The 25,928-nt window shown below is 40.7% G+C and overlaps 1 protein-coding gene across 1 annotated transcript in view; it reads right to left on the bottom strand.

Moving 5' to 3' along the window:
• Window positions 1-25,928, bottom strand: part of adcy7 (adenylate cyclase 7) — a 55,979-nt gene that overhangs the window by 11,685 nt on the left and 18,366 nt on the right. Inside the window, exons 2-16 of the mRNA XM_079810930.1 lie at window positions 11,880-12,384; window positions 9,393-9,596; window positions 9,056-9,220; window positions 8,769-8,918; window positions 5,883-6,040; window positions 4,971-5,082; window positions 4,046-4,173; window positions 3,740-3,898; window positions 3,494-3,626; window positions 3,199-3,387; window positions 2,419-2,459; window positions 1,139-1,219; window positions 956-1,025; window positions 654-751; window positions 417-501 (exon numbers count right to left, since the gene is read on the bottom strand). Coding sequence (XP_079667056.1) covers window positions 417-501; window positions 654-751; window positions 956-1,025; window positions 1,139-1,219; window positions 2,419-2,459; window positions 3,199-3,387; window positions 3,494-3,626; window positions 3,740-3,898; window positions 4,046-4,173; window positions 4,971-5,082; window positions 5,883-6,040; window positions 8,769-8,918; window positions 9,056-9,220; window positions 9,393-9,596; window positions 11,880-12,044 — 1,938 coding nt within the window. The 5' untranslated portion in view covers window positions 12,045-12,384. The remainder of the gene's footprint in view (window positions 1-416; window positions 502-653; window positions 752-955; window positions 1,026-1,138; window positions 1,220-2,418; window positions 2,460-3,198; window positions 3,388-3,493; window positions 3,627-3,739; window positions 3,899-4,045; window positions 4,174-4,970; window positions 5,083-5,882; window positions 6,041-8,768; window positions 8,919-9,055; window positions 9,221-9,392; window positions 9,597-11,879; window positions 12,385-25,928) is intronic.

Raw genomic sequence — 25,928 nt, 5'->3', positions numbered from 1 at the left:
GAGATGTTAAAAGAGGAAGAAATCTGGATTTGACCTGAGCTCAAGGTTACTGAAGCCAGAGTGTGCTGGAAAAAGCAACAGTTTTTTGAATGGGCCAGAGAGGATATTGGGAGGAACACTGTGCATGTCCGACTCTTTCGTGGTATGTATGTATTCAAGCTTGCGACACTGTAGCAAATGCCAGTCTGTTTTTAGTCATTTCACATTCCAATGCAAGTCAGTGCCAACAACGGACACGGCATTTGACATTCTCCACATTACAGCACTGTACACAGCAAGGAAGGAACTGCATGCTCCAGCATCTATAAAACCACAGGGGTGGACCTTTATTGTCCTAGGCACACAAAAATACCCCAGAAACCATCAGGCCAACTGAATGCGTGTGCTGAGGCAAAAGAAAGCATTGGTGGTCTAACCTGTATATGACCCGCAAAACAGATGCACAGAATCAGAAGCAGAAAACACCCCAATACCGCAAACGCCAGCCCCAGCTCTTTACGCCTGACAGAGAGAGAGAGAGAGAGAGAGAGAGAGACAAAGAAAGAGAGTTATACACTCTCAGGGCAAATGAATTTAGCACATGAAGACATGTTCAGCACCAAAGTGTTAAACTGAGTCTGCCTATGGGGTTCGGTTGTGTTCATGTCACTTACTGCTTGGTAACAAACATCTGGATGATGAAGATGCAGATAAAGATGAACGTGGCACAGCCAATGTAATATTTAAAGCTTGGCATCTCTATAGTCCTGTACTGAGAGAACCACACACACACACACACTTTTATATTACCAAGTTGTTTAATTTCTTCATTTCTTTACATACAATGCATGGTATATGAAACAAAAAAAAGTCCCCCAGTCTAAATAAATAAATAAATAAATAACTGTTTGTCTGTCTGTCTAACACATGCATCCCAGAAGTTACATTTAGGTGAAGCCCTCTGTTAAACACTAACCTGCTTTTCCAGGTCTCGCTTAGTAAACCACAGCGTGAGGCCGGAGATCTCTTCAGACTTCACCCACTGCCTGCACGCACACAAAATCTTTTTACTCGTTTTCATACAAGCTAAATGTTGAAACTTTAACCAAATTGGATTTAATTCCATCTAAAATTATTGAATTGTTTATGTAGGACTAACTTGCTGGAGCTCAGATCATTGATGGTGGTGGTCATCTTGTCATGAAGCTCTTCATCAAACTTAGTCTTCTGTGATTTATTCCTACAAGGACAGTAGACACAGATCACACAGACAAAAACACACCCATGAAGGAACACACACACAATGCACATGTCTAAATGTGCATGGGCACTGTGGGACAGGAAAGATGTTTATAGCTGTTGTCATGCTGTTATTGAGTTATTTTTGACTGGAGCCAGTACAGGGGAAGCTTGGGTGAATATGTGTGAAGTTTGTAGTAATAAATGACTTGACTAGTTTTGTAGTTAAGTAGTTAACTTCTTTGTGTAGTTAAGGGATCTAAATAGATTATATGTTTTTCTAGTTTTGTTGAAAATTGTGTGTGTGTGGGGGTTTACCTAGTATTCCCTACATTGTGGGGAGCAAATGTCCCCACAAGGATAATACTACCAGTAAATGTTGACCTTATGGGGACATTTATTTGGTCCTCATGAGAAAAACAGGTATAAATCATGCTAAATTAAGTGTTTTGAAAATGTAAAAATGCAGTTTCTGTGATGGGTAGGCTTAGGGGTATGGTTAGTGTTGGGGGATAGAATATACAGTTTGTACAGTATTAAAATCAGCATGTCTATGGGAAGTCCCCATAAAACATGAGTACCTGTGTGTGTGTGTGTGTGTGAGAGAGAGAGAGAGAGAGAGAGAGAGAGAGAGAGAGGGCCGTGGCAGGCAGAATGCCCTGTGTTAGTTTAAACCCTGACAGAGAGTCCCCTTGCAATGTGTCTCAACACAGCTCAGAAAGGAAAATACTATTTCCTTTCTATCTCTTTGCAAGCAGCAACACGTGCTTGTCTAAGCCAAAAGTGCACTGTAGGCTGGAAACACACCGTAGATGTACTGAGGGAGTGCAGCTATGGTCATGCTAACCATATGACCAGTCAGCAGCGGCTCACTGAGCGTTTGCATTGTTAGTGTTGAAACTACGGGCCCCATAGAGCTGGCTGAGCCATTATGGCTCCACTCACTTATAAGAGCTCAAGGGAGGGGCAGGTAAAGAGAAGGGCTCCTCAACAGACTCATCAAAGCTGTCAGAGAGCAACAGTGAGAAAGACAACTTCAACATCGCTGCTTTAGTCAGCAAGACAAAACTAGACTCAAGACATACTAAAGGGGACATTTATAAAAACATTTCATTAAATAGACCTTATGCCATAGACCTTGTTTGTTTCCAACTAAGATACACGAAAGACAAACCAATAGATGACACAAACACCACTCACCTCTCTGTAATTTTGGTCGGTACTGATCTAAGAGGGATGTCCTAAGAAGAGAGAGACAAACATGAGCTTCTGCTTTGCACCTCTGTGTGTGTAAATAATGAAGGAACTGACCTCACGACACCATTTACTTAACCGTGGCCACCTCTTTTGAAGGATAAGTACTAGAGGTGTAACGGATCCGTGATCTGTACGGACCAGGCCCCATGGTTCGGCACGCATTTGATTCGCAGATTAATTGATAAAGTGAATCGTGATCAGATTCAAAATATGTTGCGAGTGTACTGTACCCGATTATTCTGGAATTAATTACTATATATTATATAATCGTGAAGAACATGTGCAAAGCCATCAAGTAAGCCTAGATATGTAAAAAAAAAACCATCAGGTTATGTTGCACTAAATATAATGGTACAAGATGAGAAAATGTAATTAATGTTGTGTACACTGGATGTGGCGCGACACGACATGATTGATGCCTTGTTCTATTTATGACATACTCCATGCTATCGCGATACTTCTCATAGGAAGGACAAATGGATCTGCAACGGGCGCTTTGTCATGTCCAGTGTAGACAGCCTTTAGCTGTTGGAGCGGGGCGTGATGCGATGTGTCAACGGTTGCGTCCGGAGTAGAAACTGTGTAAGTTTGGCGGACAAACTGGCGGATAACAATAAAGCTTATCAGTTCAGCGATTTGATTGGCTTTTTGGGCTGTCAGTTATCTGTTGTGAGGTCAATTCTCATTTTTCTCATCTATTTCTTTAACGTCTCTATCTCTGACCTTGCAGCGACCCTTTCCATTGACCATAGCATCTGTGCAGAATTCCTCTCGGCTCTGAAGATGGGCAAATGGTTTGACGGCCCCCCATGACTCCAGGAAGCGTGTCATACGCACAGATGCTCTCATCTTCAAACCGTCACTCACACGAGGCTTAGTGACACTGGGGGCCATCAGTGATGAATCTTTTGACTGAACACACAAACATAAACAACACACCAACATATTCCGATTAATACAGAATGACATATATATATGGCAGGCACACACTTTTTTATGTTTGAGTTAAAGTTTCTACCCGTGGGTCTATGACCAAATAAGTCTTGATGTTGAGCTCTTTAAGGTAGGGGTCTCTCAGGTGACCATTCCCCTCCTCCACCTCATATGCTTTGTTCAAGTGCTTCAGAGTCGCCTCTGTGATGTGAACTCGTCTGATGGAGAAATATTGAAGAAGGCATGAGGTATGACTTTATGATACAGACAGCACTCTGTGTGCAACTTAAACAAGTATATTTTGATTGAGGAGTGATTTTATTGTTCATACCCCGGTAATCCACCTGACTCCATATGATTGGCTAAGGTGACATCATGTGACCACACATCAAACTGCCACTTCCGTAAGCCAATCACACCACAGAGGACGTTTCCAGAGTGCACACCTACTCGCATGTTTATATCCACACCCGTTGCCTCACGCACCTGCCTGCAAGTAATGATTAGAAAAATAATCAGCCATTCATCTGCCACATATCTTGGCCAGTGCTAGAAAAAAACACAATAGGGAGAAATGCTGTGCTAATAATGATGAGAATGTATATTTTACATGTCGTATAAATATATCTAGACTTACTTGATGGCTTCGCACATGTCCAGGCCCATTTTAACACAGTTTTTGGCATGATTCGGCAGGGAAACGGGAAGGCCAGACACACAGTAATAACAGTCACCAAGAATTTTTATTCTCATGCACTCATTCTCCTAAAGGGAAACAAACACAAGCACAATTCAGAGCACAAGTATCTAATTTACCAATTCATCGATTAAATGTTTGTTTAGGAATCAAACTGATTGATAATCAGATTTAATTATATTAAATGAAATTATATCGTGTTATATACAGTAGATAAAATTATACACTGTGCCATTCTAAAATATGATTGAAATTAATACTTTTAATTGGAAAGGATGTATTAAGTTGATCAAAAGTGACAGTAAAGACATTTTAATACAAAGGATTAAGATTTTTTTTTAAAATGCTGTTCTTTTGTACTTTGTGTTCAAAGAATACTGAAAAAATGTATCGGTTCTTACAAAAAATATTAAGCAGCACAAACTGTTTTCAACACTGATGATAAGAAATGTTTTGTGAGCACCAAATTAGCATATTAGAATGATTTGTGAAGGATCATGTGACTGAAGACTGGAACACTGATGCTGAAAATTCAGCTTTGCCAATACAGGAATAAATTACATTTTAAAACATATTCAAATAGAAAACACTTATTTTAAATCGAATAATATTTCACATTATTACAGTTTTACTGTATTTTTGATCAAATAAATATAGCCTTGATGAGCAGAAGAGCAATATATTATATTATATTATATTATATTATATTATATTATATTATATTATATTTATTATATTATATTATATTATATTATATTATATTATATTATATTATATTATATTATATTATATTATATTATATTATATTATATTATATTATATATTATATTATATTACACATTCAATCATATTTAATCATACTTACTTTTGCAATCTGGTCAAATTTCCCAAAAAGTTCATTCAGCATGATCACAAGCTCCTTAGGAGAACAGTCACTGGCCAGACGTGTGAAACCCACAATGTCAGCATATAGGATGCTAGCAGAAACAAGGGGAAGACAAAAAGTGCAGATGTTATGTGTTTTAGTAGTTAATTTTGGAACTAAAACAAAGGGAGAAAAACGTGCTTGCTAGTTTGAATCTCCGGTCATGTCAAATAGGAAGACAAGACATTTAGGAGTTGATATGATTTGTGCCTTTTTGAGACCTTTTTAATGAGGAGAACAGCCGCAGCAGCAGCAGCAGAAGCAGCTCAGTGTCAGATGTCTGAACGCCCAGGAAAGAATAAAAACTTCATAACAAGGCTCATGGAAATTAACCTTTAAGACCCAGCTGTTCTCAATGCTGACTACAATAGCAAACACACACACACGTGCGCACACACACACTCAATCCATGTCATCACACTCCTAATGAACAAGTTCAAAAAGAGAGCGGAGCCCATAAATCCCAGCAGGGGAACAGCTCTCTATTGTTTGCTCACACACGCAGGTGAGTGAATCTGTGTTTTATCTGAGCAGCTGTAAGTCGTCCATCTAAAAATAAACGGCTGCCTGAGAACCAAGCATTGTGAACATGGACAAAAACATATTAATAGATGCACCCCACCCCCCTCTCAACTCTTGGGGTTGATGGGAAATAAAACTAATTAAATGAGTGGCCTCATGATGAGCACTCTGAGAGTTAGGACTAACAGACTGACCATTCATTCACTATCAGGACTTGATTAATAAGGAATGGCAAAATTAGAAAACGGAAATCATAACACACAAATGGCTCTTGTATGAATTGTATGACGGTATTGATGAGTAAATGTGCATGTGCACATGATGCGTTACCTGACATTCTCATGTCTCTTCACATAGAGACTGTGGAAGTTGTTGTCCCGGACCATACGCTGCTGTTCCTCTTTATCTTTACACTTGCAGCGCTCCATTATGGCCAACTTCATCTTCATGGAGATGTACACTGGAAGGACCGACTGTAAAAGGTTTTCCTACAGCACAAACACACATTTAAAAATATCGCCCGTAATATATCGTACTTTGCAAATTGAACATATGAATCCATAATTACAGTAATATTAATTTATATCTGTAATCTAAAGTGTCCTAATCTTTTTCAGTTTCCTCTGTTGTTTAACTGTAACAGATTAAGTGTCACCAGGCTGAGATCTAGACTATGGGAAGGTAATGGGAAACAAACAGATTACACAGAATCATTCAAAAGAAGAAAGCATTGTCTTCACTGTGTCTTGTAAGGACACTATTGCCGTGTGTATGCGTGAATGTTGTCTTTAGGGTCCACCATTGGGACATTGTTTCTGAGCTTTACTATAATGTCCATGTACTGTCAGGGAGGTTAACAGCCTGCCATTAAACGCTACCCTGCTTTTCAGTGTTCTCTTTATGTGATGTCACTTCCTCAACAACAGTCATAACAAACTGAGAAACAACAATTCTTTTGATTATAAAAGGACACAAGAAGTTTAATTAGGAACAGGATAAACCTATTCCAGGATAAACTTATACCTCCTTGACTAGATTTTCAATGTATAATACAACCTTCAGCTGTCAAATGTGAAGATGAATGAAGCATTAAAGGGTTAGTTCACCCCAAAATTCTGTCATTAACCCGCATGTTGTTCAAAACTCATAAGACATTCGTTCATCTTCGGAACATAAATTAAGATATTTTTGATCAAATCTGAGAGATAACTGTTCCTTCATTGACAGTCACCGCAACTACCATAAAATGATCATACAACTGATCCATAAGAATTGAGCAGTTTAGTCCAAATGTTTTTAAGGTACACAACCACTTTATATGATGAATAGATTGGATTTAGGCTTTTATTCACAAACTGTTGAAAAAAACAGCATATGCTGGTTAGGGATGTTTTAAAGCATGGCAGCTGGTTCAAGATGGTCCTTTGCTGGTCATGAGCTGGTTTAAGCTGGTCAAGTGCTGATCCTAAGAAACTAGCTCCAACTCAGGATCAGCTTATAACCAGCTCAGGACCAGCTTAAACCAGCTGCCATACTTCAAAACATACATAACCAGCATATGTTGCTTTTTTCCAACAGGGTAAACATCGATCAGCGAACATAAACAGAAACTCAACCGAACCTTCTCGAGGAAGAATGAACCTCACTGATTCTTGCATGTCAAGCAAACATGCTTGAGCTTCTGTTTACCATAACTGATGTGTGCGTTGATGAATGTTTATATATGAATAAAAGCATATTCAAAAAACTAAATTCAATCCGTTCATCATATAAAGGAATCTAGTCTCCTCAGAAAATTTGGACTAAACTGCTCCATTCATATGGATTAGTTTTACATTCTCTTTATGAACTTTTTGAGGGACTATAGAGGGACAGAAAGCTCTCAGATTTCTTCAAAAATATCTTAATTTGTGTTCCGAAGATGAAATGAAAGATGAATGAAATGAGGGTGAATAAATGATGACAGAATTTTCATTTTTGGGTGAACTAACCCTTTAAGCTTAAAGGTCATTCGTACAGTGTGTGTGACGTAAATTTCATCATCAGCATAGTATGCACATACTTTACATGTGCAACCAGACTTTTCTAACCAGGCACTGCTTTTTTTTGCACTTATTTGGTCCACAAGGTGGCAACACTGGTTGGACCGTTGTTTCACAGGTAAACAGATGAGATGGAACAATAAACAAACAACTACTGGACATGGCAATAACAACAGACATCCATGCTGATGAGTGCTGCAACTCTATTTTAAAGAAGTACAAATACATTTTTATCACTCATAACTTATGGAGAGAAATGGCGCAAACACTGGACAGAGATGAAACTTTCTAGCAAGCATTTGACCGCCTGTGTTCATGCATGCTATCAAATGGAGTATGCTTTATATACAGTTTCTCTTACATACCAGACAATAGAAAACGAGTCATAAATTGCAAGATTTCATGGCGATGTGTATTTGATGTATATTTGCACACAACATAATTTTGTCATGATCCCGGCTCTTTCCTTTTTTTTCTCCTTTCTCTTTTCTCCCTCTTCTGGTCACACTCATTATTACATTCTTTTACGCAAACACATTTGCATTCATTTTCTCAATCGTTCTCAGCTGTCTCTCATCACCTCTTTCCTTACGTACTCACATTCTTGTTCATTATCTCTATCGTTCTCATCTGTTGCCCACTTTCTCTGATTGGTTTCTCTATTTCTTGTCCTTCCTTTCTCTGGTTCTTCATCAGATTATTGCCTAAATGTTACGTACCTGTTTTTCGATCACTGTCCTGTCTTAGTCCTGTTTGGTGCATGTTGATTCCTGACTGATTTGTTATCACCTCGTATCTGCTCTATTCAAAGTCTCCAGCTACGTGAGTGGTCAACGGTTTGGCGTTCCTTGCTCCTTTTGGACCCAGCCTATCTCTCTACCTCCGGGGTTTTCCCATTGCCGTTCCTGACCGGACAGTTCTGTTCCCTTATGTTTGATGAACTTTCTGTTTGACAACGACATTCTTTTGCTGAGGCTTAACGCCAGAGACTTTCTGTTGAATTTATATGCCTTGTGGCCACCTGAGTTATTTTGCTCTGAACTGAATTAAAACTTTGTCAAAATCACCTTCTGCTTTTGGGTCCTTATCTCCGCACGTGACAAATTTGTATATGTTTCTTCTATGTGTTTGCTTTGGCTGTGTCTGTCATGTTAAAGTGAAGTTGTATGAGCACCTGCTGTCTCTTCTCAATCTCCAGTTTCATGCGAATGCCGAGGCAGCGAAGAGTATCCTGAAATGTCTGCCTGAGAGCTTTCTCCATCAGAAACTTATGAAAAGCCCCAACTATACTTCCACAAACAAACACCACAGAATTTGACATCAACTAGAGAGAGAGAGAGAGAGAGAGAGAATATTTTAACAATGAGGTGTTACATCCTTTTCAGCTTCTTTACATACAGATTTGCTGAAGCTGAAAACCTACTTTCCTTTAAACCAATCCTAATGTGGATTTCCTTTTACCTGATTGGTGATGAGATGTCTGGGGTGGAATTTGTACACTGTGAGGTGCACCGAAAGAACAATGATGTGAGACAGAGAGGAGATGATACTCAGGGCTACAGCATAGCTCATCTGAAATGGCAGCATGGTGTAGACTGTAATGATGATGAAGAGGAAGAAGGGCACCTGGAGAGAACAAAATGAAGAGTGCAACATCAACATTTATTTAAGACTGACCAGTATGAAATTACTGGCCATATTGTTTAACGCATGCCAGTGAACACATAAGAAAGTTCCTGCTAAGAAAAGTACTCTTGTCATGTGAAATCTCTGTAAAATATTAAAGCTAGTGTGTTACCTGGTCCCATGGCTGTATTTTTTCTTTTTCTGTGCTGAAAATAAAGGTGAAGCCCATTGTGAGGTGTGTGGCCCACACGGCGAGGCCAAGCAAAGTTCTCCATCTCTGAGAGAGGGTCTCTGTGCACACTAATATAAACACAGCCAGGAACAAACAAAATGCTCCTCCCACAACTCCCACAAATACACCATGGTCCTGTGCATCCTGAAACACATACACACATAAAGAGAGCAAGGTGTTAAGGGCAAACACACATATCACATAAGACAGCTCATTCAAAGGGATAGGAAAAAGCAGCGTGTGTGTGTGTGTGTGTGTGTGGGAGTGGGTGTATGTGCTGCAGTGCATAAGCTTCCAAAGAAATAAAGAAATCTGTTAAAAATAAATTGTTAATGCTCTCTCTAGAAATAACTTTGTGAATGTGTGTTTGTGTATGCAGTTTTTCTTAGAAACATTAGTTTTGCACATTAGTTGTCAAGGAATCATTAAGGGACTATTGCTTCCCACTCTATTCCTTCTTTTTTCTCCCCTAAAGGCAGAAAAACAGAAACATAAATACACAGGAGCCAAAAATCCTTCAAAGCTCCAGAGATCACTTGACTCCATCTGTCACAGAGCTAACACCAGTTTAAAACCAGACAGCCATCTGAGTGAGCATTAATAGCTGCAACACAATTACGACAAATGAGAAGAAAAAAGTTAGTTCCAGTTTGCACATTCCAGACAGGCTATGCCTCTAAATTGGGGATGTTTTAGTTACTCCTTCGGCAGGTTGCATCATCACGTCAGTAGATAGCGACAAGTGACTTCATGAGAGAGCCATTTAAGGCCCTGTCCCAAATGGCACACATCATGTGCACTTTCGGTCTTGTGGACTTACAATGGCCGTTGCGTGTGCATGTCCGTGTCCGTTAGGTCCACGAGACCACAGGGTGTCCCATTTGTCATTTTAGGTCTCAGAAGGGTGCTCGCGAGCGCCCCCTTTGAGGTCGATATACGCCCTCGAAGCACACTTCTGCTATGGCTCTGTTTAGAACTATAGACCTTATGCAACAGAGAAACAAGCGGCACAGCCATCTTTAGAATTTTGTCTTTAAACTTTCTTTTTTTGTGGTAGCTCTGTATATTTCTATGGCATCGCTGTCAAAGAGTAATTAGCCAAACCCCACCACGCCCCCACATATTAAGCGACGTTATTTACTGGAGTGCTGCGAGTGCATGGGAACAAACACCAAAAGCCAGGTAATGAAATGGCTCTACCTGATAAAGGTAGTATTTCTTTTTACTAAAGTTTTTTTGATTAAATAAATGCAGCCATTGTGAATTTTTTTTTTTTTAATCTTACCAACTCCAAACTTTGAGCAATAGTATAATCTCTAAACACATAGATTACATATACATATAGAGTTGAATTATTAAAATGATTAAATTACACTATCAGACTACAAGTCACTACCTGTGTGGGCAAATCACAGCACCAGGTCGACCCAGCCACTTACCCACCCACCAATAGACACACTCCCCGCAGTGAGTCCTCCACTCATGTTCACCCATTTAAATCAACCACTCTGAATTACCACTGAGATACTTAACTTTCAAACGGAGCAGAAATAAATACCTCAGTCCACAAGCATACAGAAACTTACACTCCTACACATACTGCCATCATCCTATGGGCTTTGTGAAGGTTCAAATAAATAGTAAAACAAAATACACACACACATGCCCACACACACAGAGCAGCACTGGTTGTAATTCTGTTCCTCCCACGACCGGTTGGTGTAGAGAGAGGAGGTTACAGAAGTTCGAGCAGATGGTATAGTGCTTATCTGCTAAAGAGATGAACAACAGCGGTGCAAAAGATGCGTTCACTGCCCCTCTTCACATTCAGCGGACTCCAGAGAAAGTTTATGTGATAATGTGCCAAAGGAACCAGCGAGAGAGACTATCATACAATGTGCTACATATTCCCCAAGAAAAAGCAATTCTGATGGACTTGGCATAAACTGCCAATTTTTACAATTAAAAAACTGTCACGGATGATGCCAGTTCACATCAGGCCTCAGATTACGCAACTACAGAGGATCAGCACCTCAGTCGCCGCAGGATTATGTAAGAGAGGCTGCTTCAATCATCAGATACCGTCTGAACAACAAGGACAAACCTTATCCAGAAAGAAGAGCAATGTATGATGAATACTGACTTTGCTGTGTCATTCCTAATTTTAAGCAAATGGGCATTTGACTTTAGAGCAGAGGTCTCCAACCATGCTCCTCGAGGGCTACCATCCTGCAGAGTTTAGCTCCAACCCTAATCAAACACACCTGATCCAGCTAATCAAGGTATAACAGGTAAGTGTTTTGAAGCAGGGTTGGAACCGAAGTCTGCAGGAAGCTAGCCCTTCAGGAGCAGCGTTGGCTACCCCTGCTCTAGAGCGTGGAAGCGTGTATACTCTATGAGTGCATTTGCATGAATGTGGCATCTCACCAGTTTCAGGCTGAAGAAGAGCACTAGCAGTAAGGCACAGGTGAGCATGCTCAGTCCCAGCAACAGAACGAACGGCTGGTATTGACTAATGCCAGAAAATTTCCTATACAGTGCTTCTTGTTTCAACTTCTGCTCGTTCAGCAAGTACTTCCCTTTTGCTGGCATTCTGACCAACGGCAGTGTGGTGGCTGAATAATACTGGCCTATAAGAGCAGAGCGATCAGATGCCACAGAAGCACACCTCCTCCCATCCAGCAGAGTGTGGCTATGCTGAAATTCCCATAGAAACCACGTGAGTGTGTGTGGGAGGTCATTCCAGTGTTGAACACTTCAGCTCTACCCTCCACAGCACCATTCTGTGCATGTCCTTTATGATCCTTCTTTTTGTACTTTTCTTGTCACTCTGGTGCCTCCTGGTCCAGTTGGACGGAGCTTCAGGGTACCACGGTGTGTGCAAGTTGGATGAAAGGCGATGCAATGAAATTCGTCCACAGTCCAAAAATTCCTGTCACACACAGAAAATAGAGAGAGAGTTATTTGTTATTATGTGCTACAATGATTACACTAATATGACACCTACTATAGTCATTCTGACACACTCGAGAGCAAAGAAACATTGAAATGAAGGAGCTTGGGTTGGGTTTCAAAAGCTGTTGCATCAAGTTTAGAGAGCACATTTTCAGGTCAACTCCTTAGATCTCTATAAACACTGCTCTGTTCAGTCATTCCCACATTGGCAGCTCCCTGAGCCTGTAAAAAGGCTTTTGGGTAGAGTTCAACATTTGTGTGGATTCAGTTCTCTCTTCATTACTGAGACTAATGCTGATGGCTGCTGTCCATGGCATCCTCGTCCAAACCACAGCTACACTGAGGCTGAGACGAGTAGGGCTTTACAAAGAAAAACCTGAGTGAACACTGGACACAGATTATGTGAACTCTGTCCTTGAGGACAACATGCAACATCAAACTCTTGACTGTACTTGCATTAAAAAAAGCTCAAGTTCAAACGAATGGCACGGAAAACATAGGTCTTGAGACATGCTTTTAAATGGTACACTATTTTATGCTGACAATTAAAAATGTATATCTTAACCTTAAAAGACACCTTTTCTGAGTGGTTTATTCTGTGTACTCTGAAACTCTGAGAGCGGAAAGCAAAAGAGATGTTGTCAGCACACTTATGCTGCCTTCACGTGCTATCGGAAATTTGATAATTCCCACTTCTGAAGTCGAGATTACGAGCTCATCCCATTAAAATTTCGAAAGTGGAGTGTGTTCATGTGCAATTTTTACCTAGGAAACTCGTATTTACGATAATTTCGAGAGCACGTGAAGGCAGCATAAGTAAGGTACAACCATTAGCAAAAGATACATACACTACATTTGTTTTAAAGTAATTGAAACTTTTATTCAGCAAGTGTAAATTAAACTAATAAAACGTGACAGTAAAGACGTGTGTAATGTTACAAAAGATTTCCATTTTAAACAATTGATATTTTTTGTTACCTTTTTATTAATCAAAGAATCCTAACAAAAGGGTATTTAGCAGGCGGCTGTCCAATGCTCTTAAACTTTTGGGGGGTACTCTGGGTTCGGGCCAAAGACCGAGCTCGAAGCCCCCCCCCCGGACAGCACGCCAAATACGCATTAAATTTACTCTATGAATTATATGTAAGTGTGAACTCGTGAAATGATGTTTTATTAAACAAAGTTCGGGAGGAGCACGTTCAGATAATTGACACAGGTGGAGAGTACTCAGCTAATCAACAAAGAGGTGTATATATACGCAGCCGTCTCACCTCCATTTTGTTGACAGTTCATCAGCATCCCTCCACCACCCCTTCTCCACGTTTCTGCTCTTTTAGTTCTAACCACTTACATACGGGGGGTACTCTGGGTTCGGGCCAAAGACCGAGCTCGAAGCCCTCCCCCCGGACAGCACGCCAAATACGCATTAAATTTACTCTATGAATTATATGTAAGTGTGAACTCGTGAAAAGGGCATTCCAGTTTCCATTAAAATATTAAGCAGCAACTGTTTTCAACAAAAAATAAGAAATAATAGGAAATTTATCTTGAGCAGCAAATCAACAAATAAGTATAATTTCTGAAGTATCATGTGGCACTAAAGACTGGAATAATGGCTGCTGAAAATTCAGCTGTGCCTTCACAGGAATAAATTGTATTTTAAAATAAATATAAAATGTAAATATAGTTATTATAAAATAAATATAGTTATTTTAAATTGTATTAATGTTTCACATTATTACAGTTTATTCTGCAATTATGATCAAATAAACCTTGGTGAGCATCATAGTGTAGTGTAAAAACTAGTTAATTAGATACACTAGTTAACCTCCCTTATGGACTATTTGGTTGATGGACATCTAGTTGATTAGTTAATCGTCGTCATCATTATGACCCATCCCTGATCGGAATGTGGCTGAAAACAATCTGCACCACTACATCCTCATTCAGGAGGAGGAAACAGTCCACAGAGGAACAAGAGCAGAAGAGTCTCTGTAAATAAGCTGCATCCAAAGGTCATGATTTCTCATTGCAGGTTATTATTGTTTGAGGAGGGCAACCAAACGATCATGGAAGCGTAAGCAACAGCTTCACATCTGAATGCACACACACCATGAAACACACTAAACCATCAACAATGACGCTAAACCTGGCTGTGCTGACGCACTGCTGACAACATTGATCACTGATAATAGCACAAAAAAATACATCATATTGCCTGTGTTCTCATTTCCTATAAATTCTTTGGATTACCAAAGAAGCATTAGAAATATCCTCTAACAACAATAAAAAAGCTGAAAGTCAAAGGACAAGCTCCATTGAAGTGCCCCTAAAACAAGCACAGAAAACAGCGAGAGAGGGAGAGAGGGAGAGAGAAAGAGAGCGGGAGAGCGATAGAGAACTGGGATGCCCTACACGATTTTCTCTTTGTTGAGGTTCATTAAAGACCTGAATGACAGCATCGTGTCACTCTCTCACTCTCCCAGACAAATGCACCCAAGCCAACAAGCGGCCTTTATATTCCCAAACTAAAGTTACCATGGCAAAGGAACAATCCGACAGGGCAATAACTGAAAGAAAGACAGAGCGAGGGTGGGAGAGACAGAAGGAATGAGAGTGAATAGTCTCTCCATGCGGAAACAGGGAGGGTCAAATCCTCCTGGCTGCTGCTGCAGTTCCTGGAAGTGCACAGAAAAGAGTGGTGAAGCTCTGACCTACACAATGATCTGACGCTTAACATGACAAGCACAGCACAGAATTCGTACAGATACTGTAAAATTTAATTCCAGGACTTTCAAGGACTTTTAAAGCAAAGTCAAAGGACTTTGGTTTTCAAGAACTACAATCAGAGATCACACTTATCAATCAATATCTTAATTATCGTTTCATTTTTTTTAAAGGTAAATAGATAAATAAAAATCCCCTTAAACATTGAAAGGATACTATGACAGATGACTCATTCAAACTGATTTCTTTTCTCCCTTGATTGGAGACATCTGAACCACTCCCTGATCATGCGACTTTTTAAGAAGTTAACATTGAAAATAATCCTATCGCAGGTTTGTACAGGGGAATGTTTTTTGTCAGTGGATCTGAAAGATGCTTAATTTCATATCCAGATAGCCCCTCATCACAGACCGTTCTTGAGATTCGCATTTAAAGTGGCGGACACTGTCGAATACTGTCCTTCCATTCGTACTGCTCGCAATGGAATGCTCACTGACACTCCCCTTCCAGGACATTTCAGAGGATGCTGGGCCTAATGGTGGCCGCCTCTTCTGTGGTTCCGTTGGGCCTGCTCCACATGTGGCCCCTCCAATATTGGCTGAAAGCCCGCGTCCCAGCTTGGACGCTCTGTCTCAAGGTGATCCAGGGCTGTGTCAAGGCCCTGGCCCCTTGGAAGGACCCTCAATTGTACCGGGCAGGTGCAGACTTGAGGTTGGTTTCCTAGAGGAAGATTGTCACAACAGATGCGTCCAACAAAGGTTGAGGAGCTCTATGCGAGGGCAGGCCAACATCCAGCTCCTGGTCGAGCGCAGTTAGGCAATGGCACATCAACTGTCTAGAAATGCTGGTGGTTTTTCTGGCCCTCAAAACCTTTCTGTCAGACCTAAAAGGACACAATATACTGGTCCATTTAGACAACACATTAGCGTTGACCTACATAAACAACCAAGTTCAAGTCCTCTATACAGACTGGTGCTCTTATGGGCACAGCACAATCTGCACTCACTGAGGGCAGTGCACGTGCCGGGCAGACTGAACCAAGGGGTGGACATGCTGTCCCGGGGCGGTATGTCTCCATGGGAGCGGAGACTCCACCACCAGGTGGTTCAAACTATTTGGAGTTTATTCGGGAGGGCAGAGGTTGACCTCTTCGCCTCAGAAGACAACTCTCACTGCTCAATATTTTTCTTCTACTAGACATCTCTATGCCCTTAAGTAGTCTGTCTTCTCTGACTGGTGCATAGTCCGGAAAGAAGATCCCCTCGTCTTGTGACGTTTCACTAATGTTATAATTCCTGCAGGAGCTGCTGGATAAGGGGCGCACCCCTTCCACACTCAAGGTCTATGTGGAAGCCATCACATCGAACCATGCCCCTGTGGCCAGCCAGTCAGTTGGCAGGAACTACTTAGTGAAGGCTGAATCTGCCTCATCCTCATACTATTCTGACTTGGGACCTGTCCACGGTCCTCAGAGGTCTCAGAGGCCTGCCCTTTGAGCCTCTACAGTCACCCGAATGTGGCCCCTTTCGCTTAAGACTGTCCTTCTGCTGGCTTTAGCATCAGTCAAGCAAGTGGGTGACTTGCAGGCTCTCTCGTTAAGCACATCCTGCCTTGAGTTTGGGCCAAATGACTGCAAAGTCATCCTCAAACTGAGAAATGGGCGCTCTGGCCAGTTCTGGTAATCAGAGCAGCTTTTTGTGTGCCTAGGTGCCACACTAAAGAGCAGCTGGTCACAAAGCAGAGGTTATCCTACTGGATAGTAAATTAAATTACGTTATCGTATGCTTCCATGAGCCTTCAGTGCCCCATTGGAGTGAGAGCCCACTTCAACAGGGGCATGGCCTCCTCATGGGCCTGGTCCAGTGGTGTATCCATTGGCAACAACCAGTCCTTGACCTTGTTGTATGTCTAACCGCTAGGACACCTGCCCAAGAACTTCGGCCTCGTGGCCTGAGCCTCGTGTTTTTGGGCGGACGTTTTCACCCTAATACTGTCCTTGCTGCCTTTCAGGGCCCTTAACCTTGAGTGCCCTAGGCCGGGGCTCGCATGATGGTTTTTCATTCTAAAGACTGACGCAATGCAAGTGAACCGTAACAATAAGGTAACGTCTTGGTTACTAACATAACCTTGGTTCCCTGAGATGACGGGAATAAGCATTGCGTAGCTGGTTGTGCTACCTCGCTGCACTTGAAAATGGCATTATCAGCCCGTTTATATGGTGTAGCCCTACCAGTTTTGGGTTGAAGGTTTGTGCAGTTGCACATACGTGATTCAATCAGGCTTCAGCATTCTCAGAGGAAAGTAGTTTCCCCATAACATCAGCTAAAGACTGACGCAATACTTTTTCCCGTTATCTCAGGATACCGAGGCTACATTAGTAACCGAGACAATATCACGACACTAATGCATTCTACTCGACACTATTAACAATACAGGAATTCATTTAATTGAGGAAGCTCTTGTTCCAAACCTGTATGACAAAAGATATTTTGAATAATGTTTTTTATTTACATATAATGATGGGGCCACTGACTTTCAATATATCTTCTTTCATGTTCCACAGAAGTCATACAGGTTTGGAATAAATCTTTAAACTGATATTATTTAACATGTATTATACAACATCATGATACAAAAATACCCCTCTCTCACACTCATCTTTCATTTGCGCGTCTGTGGAAAAACATGTGATGTAACAAAGTGAAGACAGGCAGGAGGAAGTGCATGTGTGTGTCCAAATCTGTCCATATCTAAATGTGAATTTTCAAGAGCTCCATGTGATGTGAGAGATGGTTGTCCATGATAAAACCTGGCACAGTGGCCTTTCAACAAAAAAAAAAGCCACATTCTCTGCCTTAATTCAGCAAAAACTATTAGAAAATGTACTATTTGTATTTACACTCATTATCTCCTCAATTATTATTTTCCTTTTTTTTTGTCCATTCCATCACATACTGTAGGGCTGCACCATCCACTGATTTTTTTAAAAGGCTGAAATTATGAAAATAGGCTATTTATTAGGGTTACAATATAACTGTGATATGATTTAGATGCATTCATCTGTAATGTTTATGGAAATGCAGAGAGCAATTAATTAATTCTGGAAAATACTTTTTAAAAAATGTCACAGGCTTGAAGAAGACGGGAAGAAAAGCGCTTTCGCTAATAGACTGCCTAAAACATTTATCATTCATGCCGCGCAGCGATTTTCACTTGCACTGCACGTATCAAAAGATTATTACGGAGGCAGCTGATTTTGATGGAGGAATTTGCAGCTTTACTCGCAACTACAATTCATGTTCATCAATAAGGTGAGAACCAGGACCATTATAAACCTAAACAGGGCTCAACATTAACACTTGTCCGGGACCAATGGATTTTTTGAAGGGGCAAGAGAAAGAGAATTTTACTTGCCCGACCAGACAAGTAGCCTGATTAAAACGTTAATAACGAAAAATAACTAAAACTAGGGAATCACCAAAATGCAAGAATGATTCTGCATTAATTTAGTGTAAGTGGCGATCGAAAGTGGATAATAATATATAATGTAGTATAATGAACTTATGGTAAAAATGTTGTGCTGTTGACGCTAGCGCAGCCTCTCGAGGAGACATTGAAAACAAATGAGCGCCTCACATACAAAGAAACTCAGTTAACATACACGGTTTAAAATGACATTGTGGAGTTTTTATATTTATAACATATGATACAGTTAAGCAACATCACACAACTAAGAGTGCTGTTTTCCTGAATACCATCACAAGTTCACGACTGAAAATGTGACACCGATTTCATATGACAGTTACATAAACAATTAATTCACATTAGGTCACTTACATTTTAGATTCAATATTGACTGTTTTTGTTCTATTTCAGCAGAGAAAATAGTTCCAAACAAAGATCACAGTAGAACCATAACGCATGAAACATCTCCCGAACATTTTGCTTACTGAGCATCCAAAACAATGCTGTGTGCTGGGCTAAATGCGCTTGTTATATGTGCGTTCATATGATGCCATTTTGATCAGCTGAGAACTCGTGAAGAGTTTATAAGATGTGTAAAGGAGTCAAAACAGCGCCAGGAATTCCTCCGTACACAAACGAAGATCTGCTGCAAGGAGACAGCATTTCTGACGCCTGTACTGAACTGTAATGCGCAACGTAGCTCTTATGACGAGGAAAAAACAGGTATGCTTCAGCATTCTGTCTTTTTTGGTCACATCTCGTGACATCACATCCTGTTTTTGTTTTTGGTGGCTATTGCAATAGACTGATTAAATGTTTACTGGATATTATTTACACTTCATTGATTATTATCTGCCTTGTTCACACATGATAACTGATTTAGCAGCAAGGTACCTCTATCAGGATTTCATCTGTTTACCCGTGTGCAGTATGTCAGCTATTGTCATAGCTGTGCAACTATTGACTCTTATCATTTACTACCTGCGTAAGTAATTATTTAATCAATTGTATAAGTAAATATCTGTCAAGAACAAAAATATAAATGTAGGTCAGACCATGAGTTTGTCACACTGGCAAGCAAGTGACTAAAATGAGGGCAACAATGTATGTAATAATAATAATAATAATAATAATAATAATGAGTGTTGTACTGAGAAAAGAAAGTCCACATAAACAATTGTGTCTTTGTGCCACAGGTACTACTCGCCGTCAAAGTGAATAAATCCCTTAAGAAGCATATTAAATTAGTACTGATGAGAAAGACTAAGATGACATTGGGTGGGGGGTGGGGGGTGATTTGATTAGTCAGATGCTATCCGAGACTGGTTTGGCTAATCACTGCTGCTGTTTGCAGCGTACACAGGAAGTGGAGACTGTCAAAGGCACATCTTCAACCTGCGCACTGTAAATTAATTCTGTCTCACGTTGTTGTTGAAATTCCACTCTCTGTTCTACTTCTCTTCAGACCCATCTTACAGTATGAAAATCCAGTGTTCCGCTACAAAGTGGAGCTGATTACTATATTGACTCTGTAAGGTATAATACTTTCAAAATTAGATATAGGATGAGACAAACACATCTAAAAAAATAATGGAAAACAAAAAAGTGAGCTGCTGTGCTGTGTGAATCCAAGCTGTCCTAAAACATAAGACTTGCTGCATATTAAGAGCTTCAACTAACTCAAAAGTATAGTTTAGAGTAACTTGCTCTCCTATCAGATGCGTGTGTGGTTTAATACATTTAAGACCTGTTCTCTATCTGACAGTCACATTAGACATTACATCAGAACTGAACTGATGAATTGGGATCTCACCTGAGAGCCCAATCACCTTTGAATGTAAACTGAACAAACCAATACACATTGGCGATTGAGATTTGCATTGCAAGCCACTTCCCGCCATGCAAATTCAGACATTAAGCTTTTGCTTTGGAGCCGAGCGGACACTGTTCTCACTCTGCTCTACAATCATTGTTTGAGTAACAAGAGGGAAGCTGATCCAGTGTTAGTGTGACGGTACATTCCAGCGGACGTCACAATCACTGAAAGAGCTTTGCACGGATAAGTGCAGCGTCTGTTCCCCTGGGCGCTTCGACATTAAAAGAGCACTTTTCCCCTAAAAGAGTAAACACTGGTGTGACATTGCGTCATTTTCAAGATGTCATTCCACCCGTGTGTTTCTGGATGCGGTCGTTTCCTGGCCCCATCTGATTACAGTCGGAGCTGTAATACCCGCGACACTCCTACTCCTCTTTCGCATTGCAGGCTGTGGAGCTTCTGGCTGTGGTTGCTGGTCCTTCCCATGGGCACAGATGTCGATCGCTGCCTGCAAAATGTTGCTTCCTAGCCGGTTTGCCTGTGTCTCCCATCAAAGGCCTGTAAGTTCTCTGCCACATTAGCCTCCGGCCTGCATGCTATGGCCCTCCTGCATGTGTATCAGGCCAAAGCACTAAAATAGCTGCACAAGGGTAGTTCTGACCCTGATGTTGTAGTATAACCCTGATGGTTGATGCAGGAGCTGCACACAGCAACAGACCTCAACCTCAAGGTGACGAAAGTCACTGTGCGGTCCCTTGGGCAGACGATGTCCACGCTAGTGGGCTAGGTACACCATCTCTGGCTGAACCTGGCCGAAATGAAGGAAGTCGACAAAATACGCTTTCTCGACTCCCCCATCTCCCAGGCCAGCCTCTTTGGCGACACTGTCGAGAACTTTGTCCAGCAGTTTTCAACAGTACAAAAACAGACAGAGGCGTCCAAACACATCCTGCCCCGGCGGGAAGCTGCTGCTAACACCCGTCTGTCTGGGGAATCTACATCTGCTCACCCGAGCTGCCCGCATGAAGGCAGCAACGTCCATCCCAGCCGCCGCCAAGTCCTCCAAGCTGTTTGCGAAATGAGACTGAGAAGGACAACCCAGAGATGAAGGGAGCTGCTCTTTGGGTGACGATAAACACACCACTCCTTTCCCCAGAGGAGGGCCGGGTGGAGAATCCTTGTTTTTTTTCGAAAAGAGTATTTTTCTGTTCTGGCCCCACAGCCAGCTGTACCCAAATTTTCAGTAATAGAGCAGTTTCCTCAATCTCTAGGTCACAAGAGGTATGGGTTGACAGGTGGGGGCACTGTAAAAAGTTCTATTTTGAAAGCGTATTTTGTCGACTTCCTTCATGTAAATGTGGGGAACTTGGCAGAACCAGACCTTGCGTTGATGTGTCCTGTTCGTGCTTTGCGCTTGTACAGCACCTCTATGGCAGACATTTGTAGAGCTGCGGGCTGGGCGACACCCAAAACATTCACAAGATTCTACAATCAAATGGAGCCAGTTTCTTCCAGTGTTTTGGGTATAAACATGTAATCTGCGGGAGGGCTGGCTTGCAGCGCCATTCCCCTCAAAGGACAGGATTCGAGCGCCTATTTTGTAGCGGAGGCATCAGAAGCCAGGTCTAGTACTTGTGTTTATGCCCGGTTGGTCAGCCCCTGTACTAGACTAGATGCCATCTCTGTAATGGCATTAACTCGATCTCTGACAAGGAAGGATCTACCACAGAGATATTCTATATGTAGCACTGGCCTAATGGTCATTCCATATGTGTAACTCCACGTTACCTCCCTAGTGACAGGTTGCGTCCCTTTCCAGTTGGAATTCCCCAGTGTTATCCAATTAGTAGTGGCTGTATTGGGTGTAAAAAGGAAGAACAGCAATCGACCCTTTCGGTCCTTCGGTCCTTTTTCCGCCCCACAAGGTGTGGAGGACTAAGTGACTGGGAAGGGGCAGCAGTAAGGAGGGAATGGAGACATTATATCTCATCGCCACAACTTCTCGCCTCTGCTGGAAAGGCGGGGACCCCGTCTCGGCTCCTCAGCGGAAAAGACTCATGTCTGAGGCCAATATGGTCACTAGTTATTGGAGCAGAAAATATATTTAACAACATATTTATATTTGACATCAGTGTTCCTGACTCTCAGTGAACAGTCAATAAATCTGTTGTGCACCTGACAGGAAGATCATATACTGCACAATAGGGCTGTCAAATAAAAATTAGAATTTCGAATATTCGTCGAATTTACAAAAAAAAACACATTCAAATGCAAAAACGAATTTTTGATAGAGGCGCGCGTGACATGACGATGACGGAACTGACACGGTTTGTTTATCCAGTACAGCGCGGTGTGGCTGTGTTGTTAATTTGAAAAAAGGCGGAAAAAACAGTGAGGACTCGGAGTCAGAGAGAAAAAATGGGCAACCTGTTCAACGGCGTATACAGTTAGACACAGAGTAGTGCAAAAGGCGGCAATCAGGGCTTTGGAGCATGAGATGAAAATAAATGAAAGAGAAGATACGCTACCTGCTGACGAAAATCTTTTCAGTTGGTGGCAAAAATCATGCAGTATAACGTTATATGTATCCACATATTGTGCTCAGCACTTGCTGGAGGTCAAGTTGACTGTTTGGTGTTTTTCACCAACAATATGTAGATGTTTAGTGAGTGGAAATGGATTGTTTCTGAATGTCCGTTTGCTATTTTGTGTTCACATTATGTTGTCTGTTGAAGCGTGTTTTCTCAGGTTACTGATGCACTTGCAGTTTTATGCACTTTTGTAACCTAATTTTCCTTACATGCTCATTAATGAAATTATTTTTAATTTAATAACAATTGTTTGAAAAGTTAATGCACTGTAAAAAGTGAATGTCATTTTATTTCAATAAAAGACGTGATGCTTGATTTGGTTTACATTTGCTTGTTGCGCTCGCGCGCTCTTGTGGGCATAGGAGACAATACAGTACTTTTTCCCTCTAACATTACGTATTGCCTTTAGAATTCGAATATAATTCTAATTTTGATAATATTTAAGAAAGAATTTCTAATTTAGCTTTTCAGCAATTTTGACAGCCCTACTGCAAAATAATACAACATGTCTCACAGAGCACGAATATTCAAACAAAATTATGTCAAAAATGCCTGTCTTGTCGAGAATCATCATAAATTTAGTCGTAAACATTAAATTTGTCAGTCACCACCAGCGTTTTTGGTCTTTTTTTTTTACAAGTTTACAAGTTTCATGGCCCACAGAATATCTTGCTGTATGAATATCTGAACATGCAATATATCAAAAGAGAGAACAGAGCCTCTGTTTTATCCTACATTCATACATTCTTTTTTTAAATCAACACTTGAATGTTGCAAGTTTCATGATAAAGCAAAATTGAGCATAAAGCCGAGAAAATCAAATTTTTTGTAAAAGACTAACATTACGTCCGGATGTGATTCAGATCAAAACACAGATGGATAGATTGAGTCAACACCCTCAAAGCTTCACAGTCCTATCGCTCGTCCTGGGTCGAGATTTCATTCAGTAACATTTTGATTTATATGCTACTTAATGTTGATGATCACGTTATTTTACATATACATCTGCTTACATATGAGATTGTTTGTTTCTGCGTCTTCTTCTTCTGTGTTTTGATCTGGAGATTCTGTACTCATTCAGGAGAGGTGTAATAGTGCCCCCTACCGTATAACAATGAAAACATGGAAAGCAGAAAATATTGTCAATGGCTATGTAAATATCGAGATATTTAGTAAGGGTTAATCTGTATTTCTATGCAGTGATATATAATTTTATGCAGACTATGCAGTGATATTTTACATTTGATTACTTGTTTTGTAGTTGACAAACACATGAAAACATGAAAATAACTGTTTATTTAATTTGTATGTTTGTTCTGCTGTATTTATTTGTGCTGTTGCACGTAATTTGATTATTTGTTATTATTTTGTTACAAACAGTCTCTAACAATATTTAAAATGTATATGAGTTAGGCTAATAGTTTTTAGAGTCATAACCTTAACCTTATTCATTAAGGTTATTTGGATCAAAAACAATAACTAGGCCTATTTTATTTTATTTATGACTTTTTTGTGGTGGGGCAAGTGAAATTTTTGGCAGGGCAAGTAAAAAAAAATTAACCAGAGGCCAAACTGGCATTGAGCCCTGAAATATATTCCCCAACGAAAAAAATGCGAGCTCCATTTAGTAACTTTAGTGCTAAAAATGTTGAAACGGAACGGAGAAGGTGACAATCATAAACAGGCAAAAATAAGGGGGGGGGGGGTCTTAAAAGCTACAAAATCCGGAGAAACAACTCAAGCAAAGCCAGCCTCTGGTGTGTTGTAAATAATTGTGTGATGTGTGAATACATTTTGTTTATATTTATTTACCAAATTTATGTGCACTCTTTTGTCATTTCAGCTCACTCTAGAAATACATCGATACAGACAACCGCCTACTGCGCGCCGCGTCTATGACAACACAATATCCAGAGAGATAGAGAGAGAGAAAACACAAAGAGAGATTTATTGTCTATGACAACACCACGTATCCGTAACACGCCTGCTCCGCGACACTAGTAGTTTCGGGAGGTCTACCACCCCCCCTGAAAAAAATCCCAGAGGAAACACTGAAGTGGCTATTGATTAGGAACAGAAAATAGCTTACTTCCACATTGCTAAATAAGGTGGATACAGCAACTTGCAAAACTAAAGGCAAAATTCTTCCTGACCTGCAGGTCTGATCTGCTATTAAAGTGAAAGGTCTGGTGTGGGTTATATACCTGGACTGGAGGGTCAGCTAATTAATAAATCTAAGGATCCACACACTTTTTCCACCCTGCACTGTGAATGTTTGCACAGTGCGTTCAATAAAGACAAGAAAATGTATCATTGTTTATGTGTTATTTGTCTCAACAGACTGTGTCTATAACATCACTAATGCCAAACATTCAGTTTATGACACTACAAACTCACTCACTGTGAAATATATAGAGCATGTTCTGGAAAGTAACAATATATTGCAGGTACCTTTATTACTGTTTACACAATAACAAAGTGCGGCACATGAACCACACAAGGTGCAGTGGGGAATACATAATTTACTATGGTGACTTTACAGAATGTATACAAATTTTTATCAAGAGATTAACTCTGCCTCATCTCTCTTTGTGTTTTCTGTCTCTATCTCTCTGGATTCACAGATGAGGTGTGGTTAATTGCTCCCTGCAGAGAGAAATGGTCTTTTTGAAGAAAAGACATCCCATCATCACTCTCATATAGAGACATCAATGTTATCCTTCGGAAACACAGACAATAGCAACCCTGCCGTGAGATGGCAAGGTCAATGTGGTGTGTGTGTGTGTGTGAGTGTGAGTTTTTATAATTACCACACCTTTTCTTTCACCTACAGCAGAGGTTGCCAAACTGGGGTACAGTACGCAAACAAAAGATTTTGCCATTTGTTTAATTCCACCCCACCTTAAAATAAGATTAAATCCT

Source organism: Gobio gobio (genome assembly GCF_949357685.1).
Source record: "Gobio gobio genome assembly, chromosome: 2".
NCBI lineage: Eukaryota > Metazoa > Chordata > Actinopteri > Cypriniformes > Gobionidae > Gobio > Gobio gobio.
Note: the sequence above shows the minus strand (reverse complement) of the source record. Positions and strands in the feature narration are given on the sequence as shown.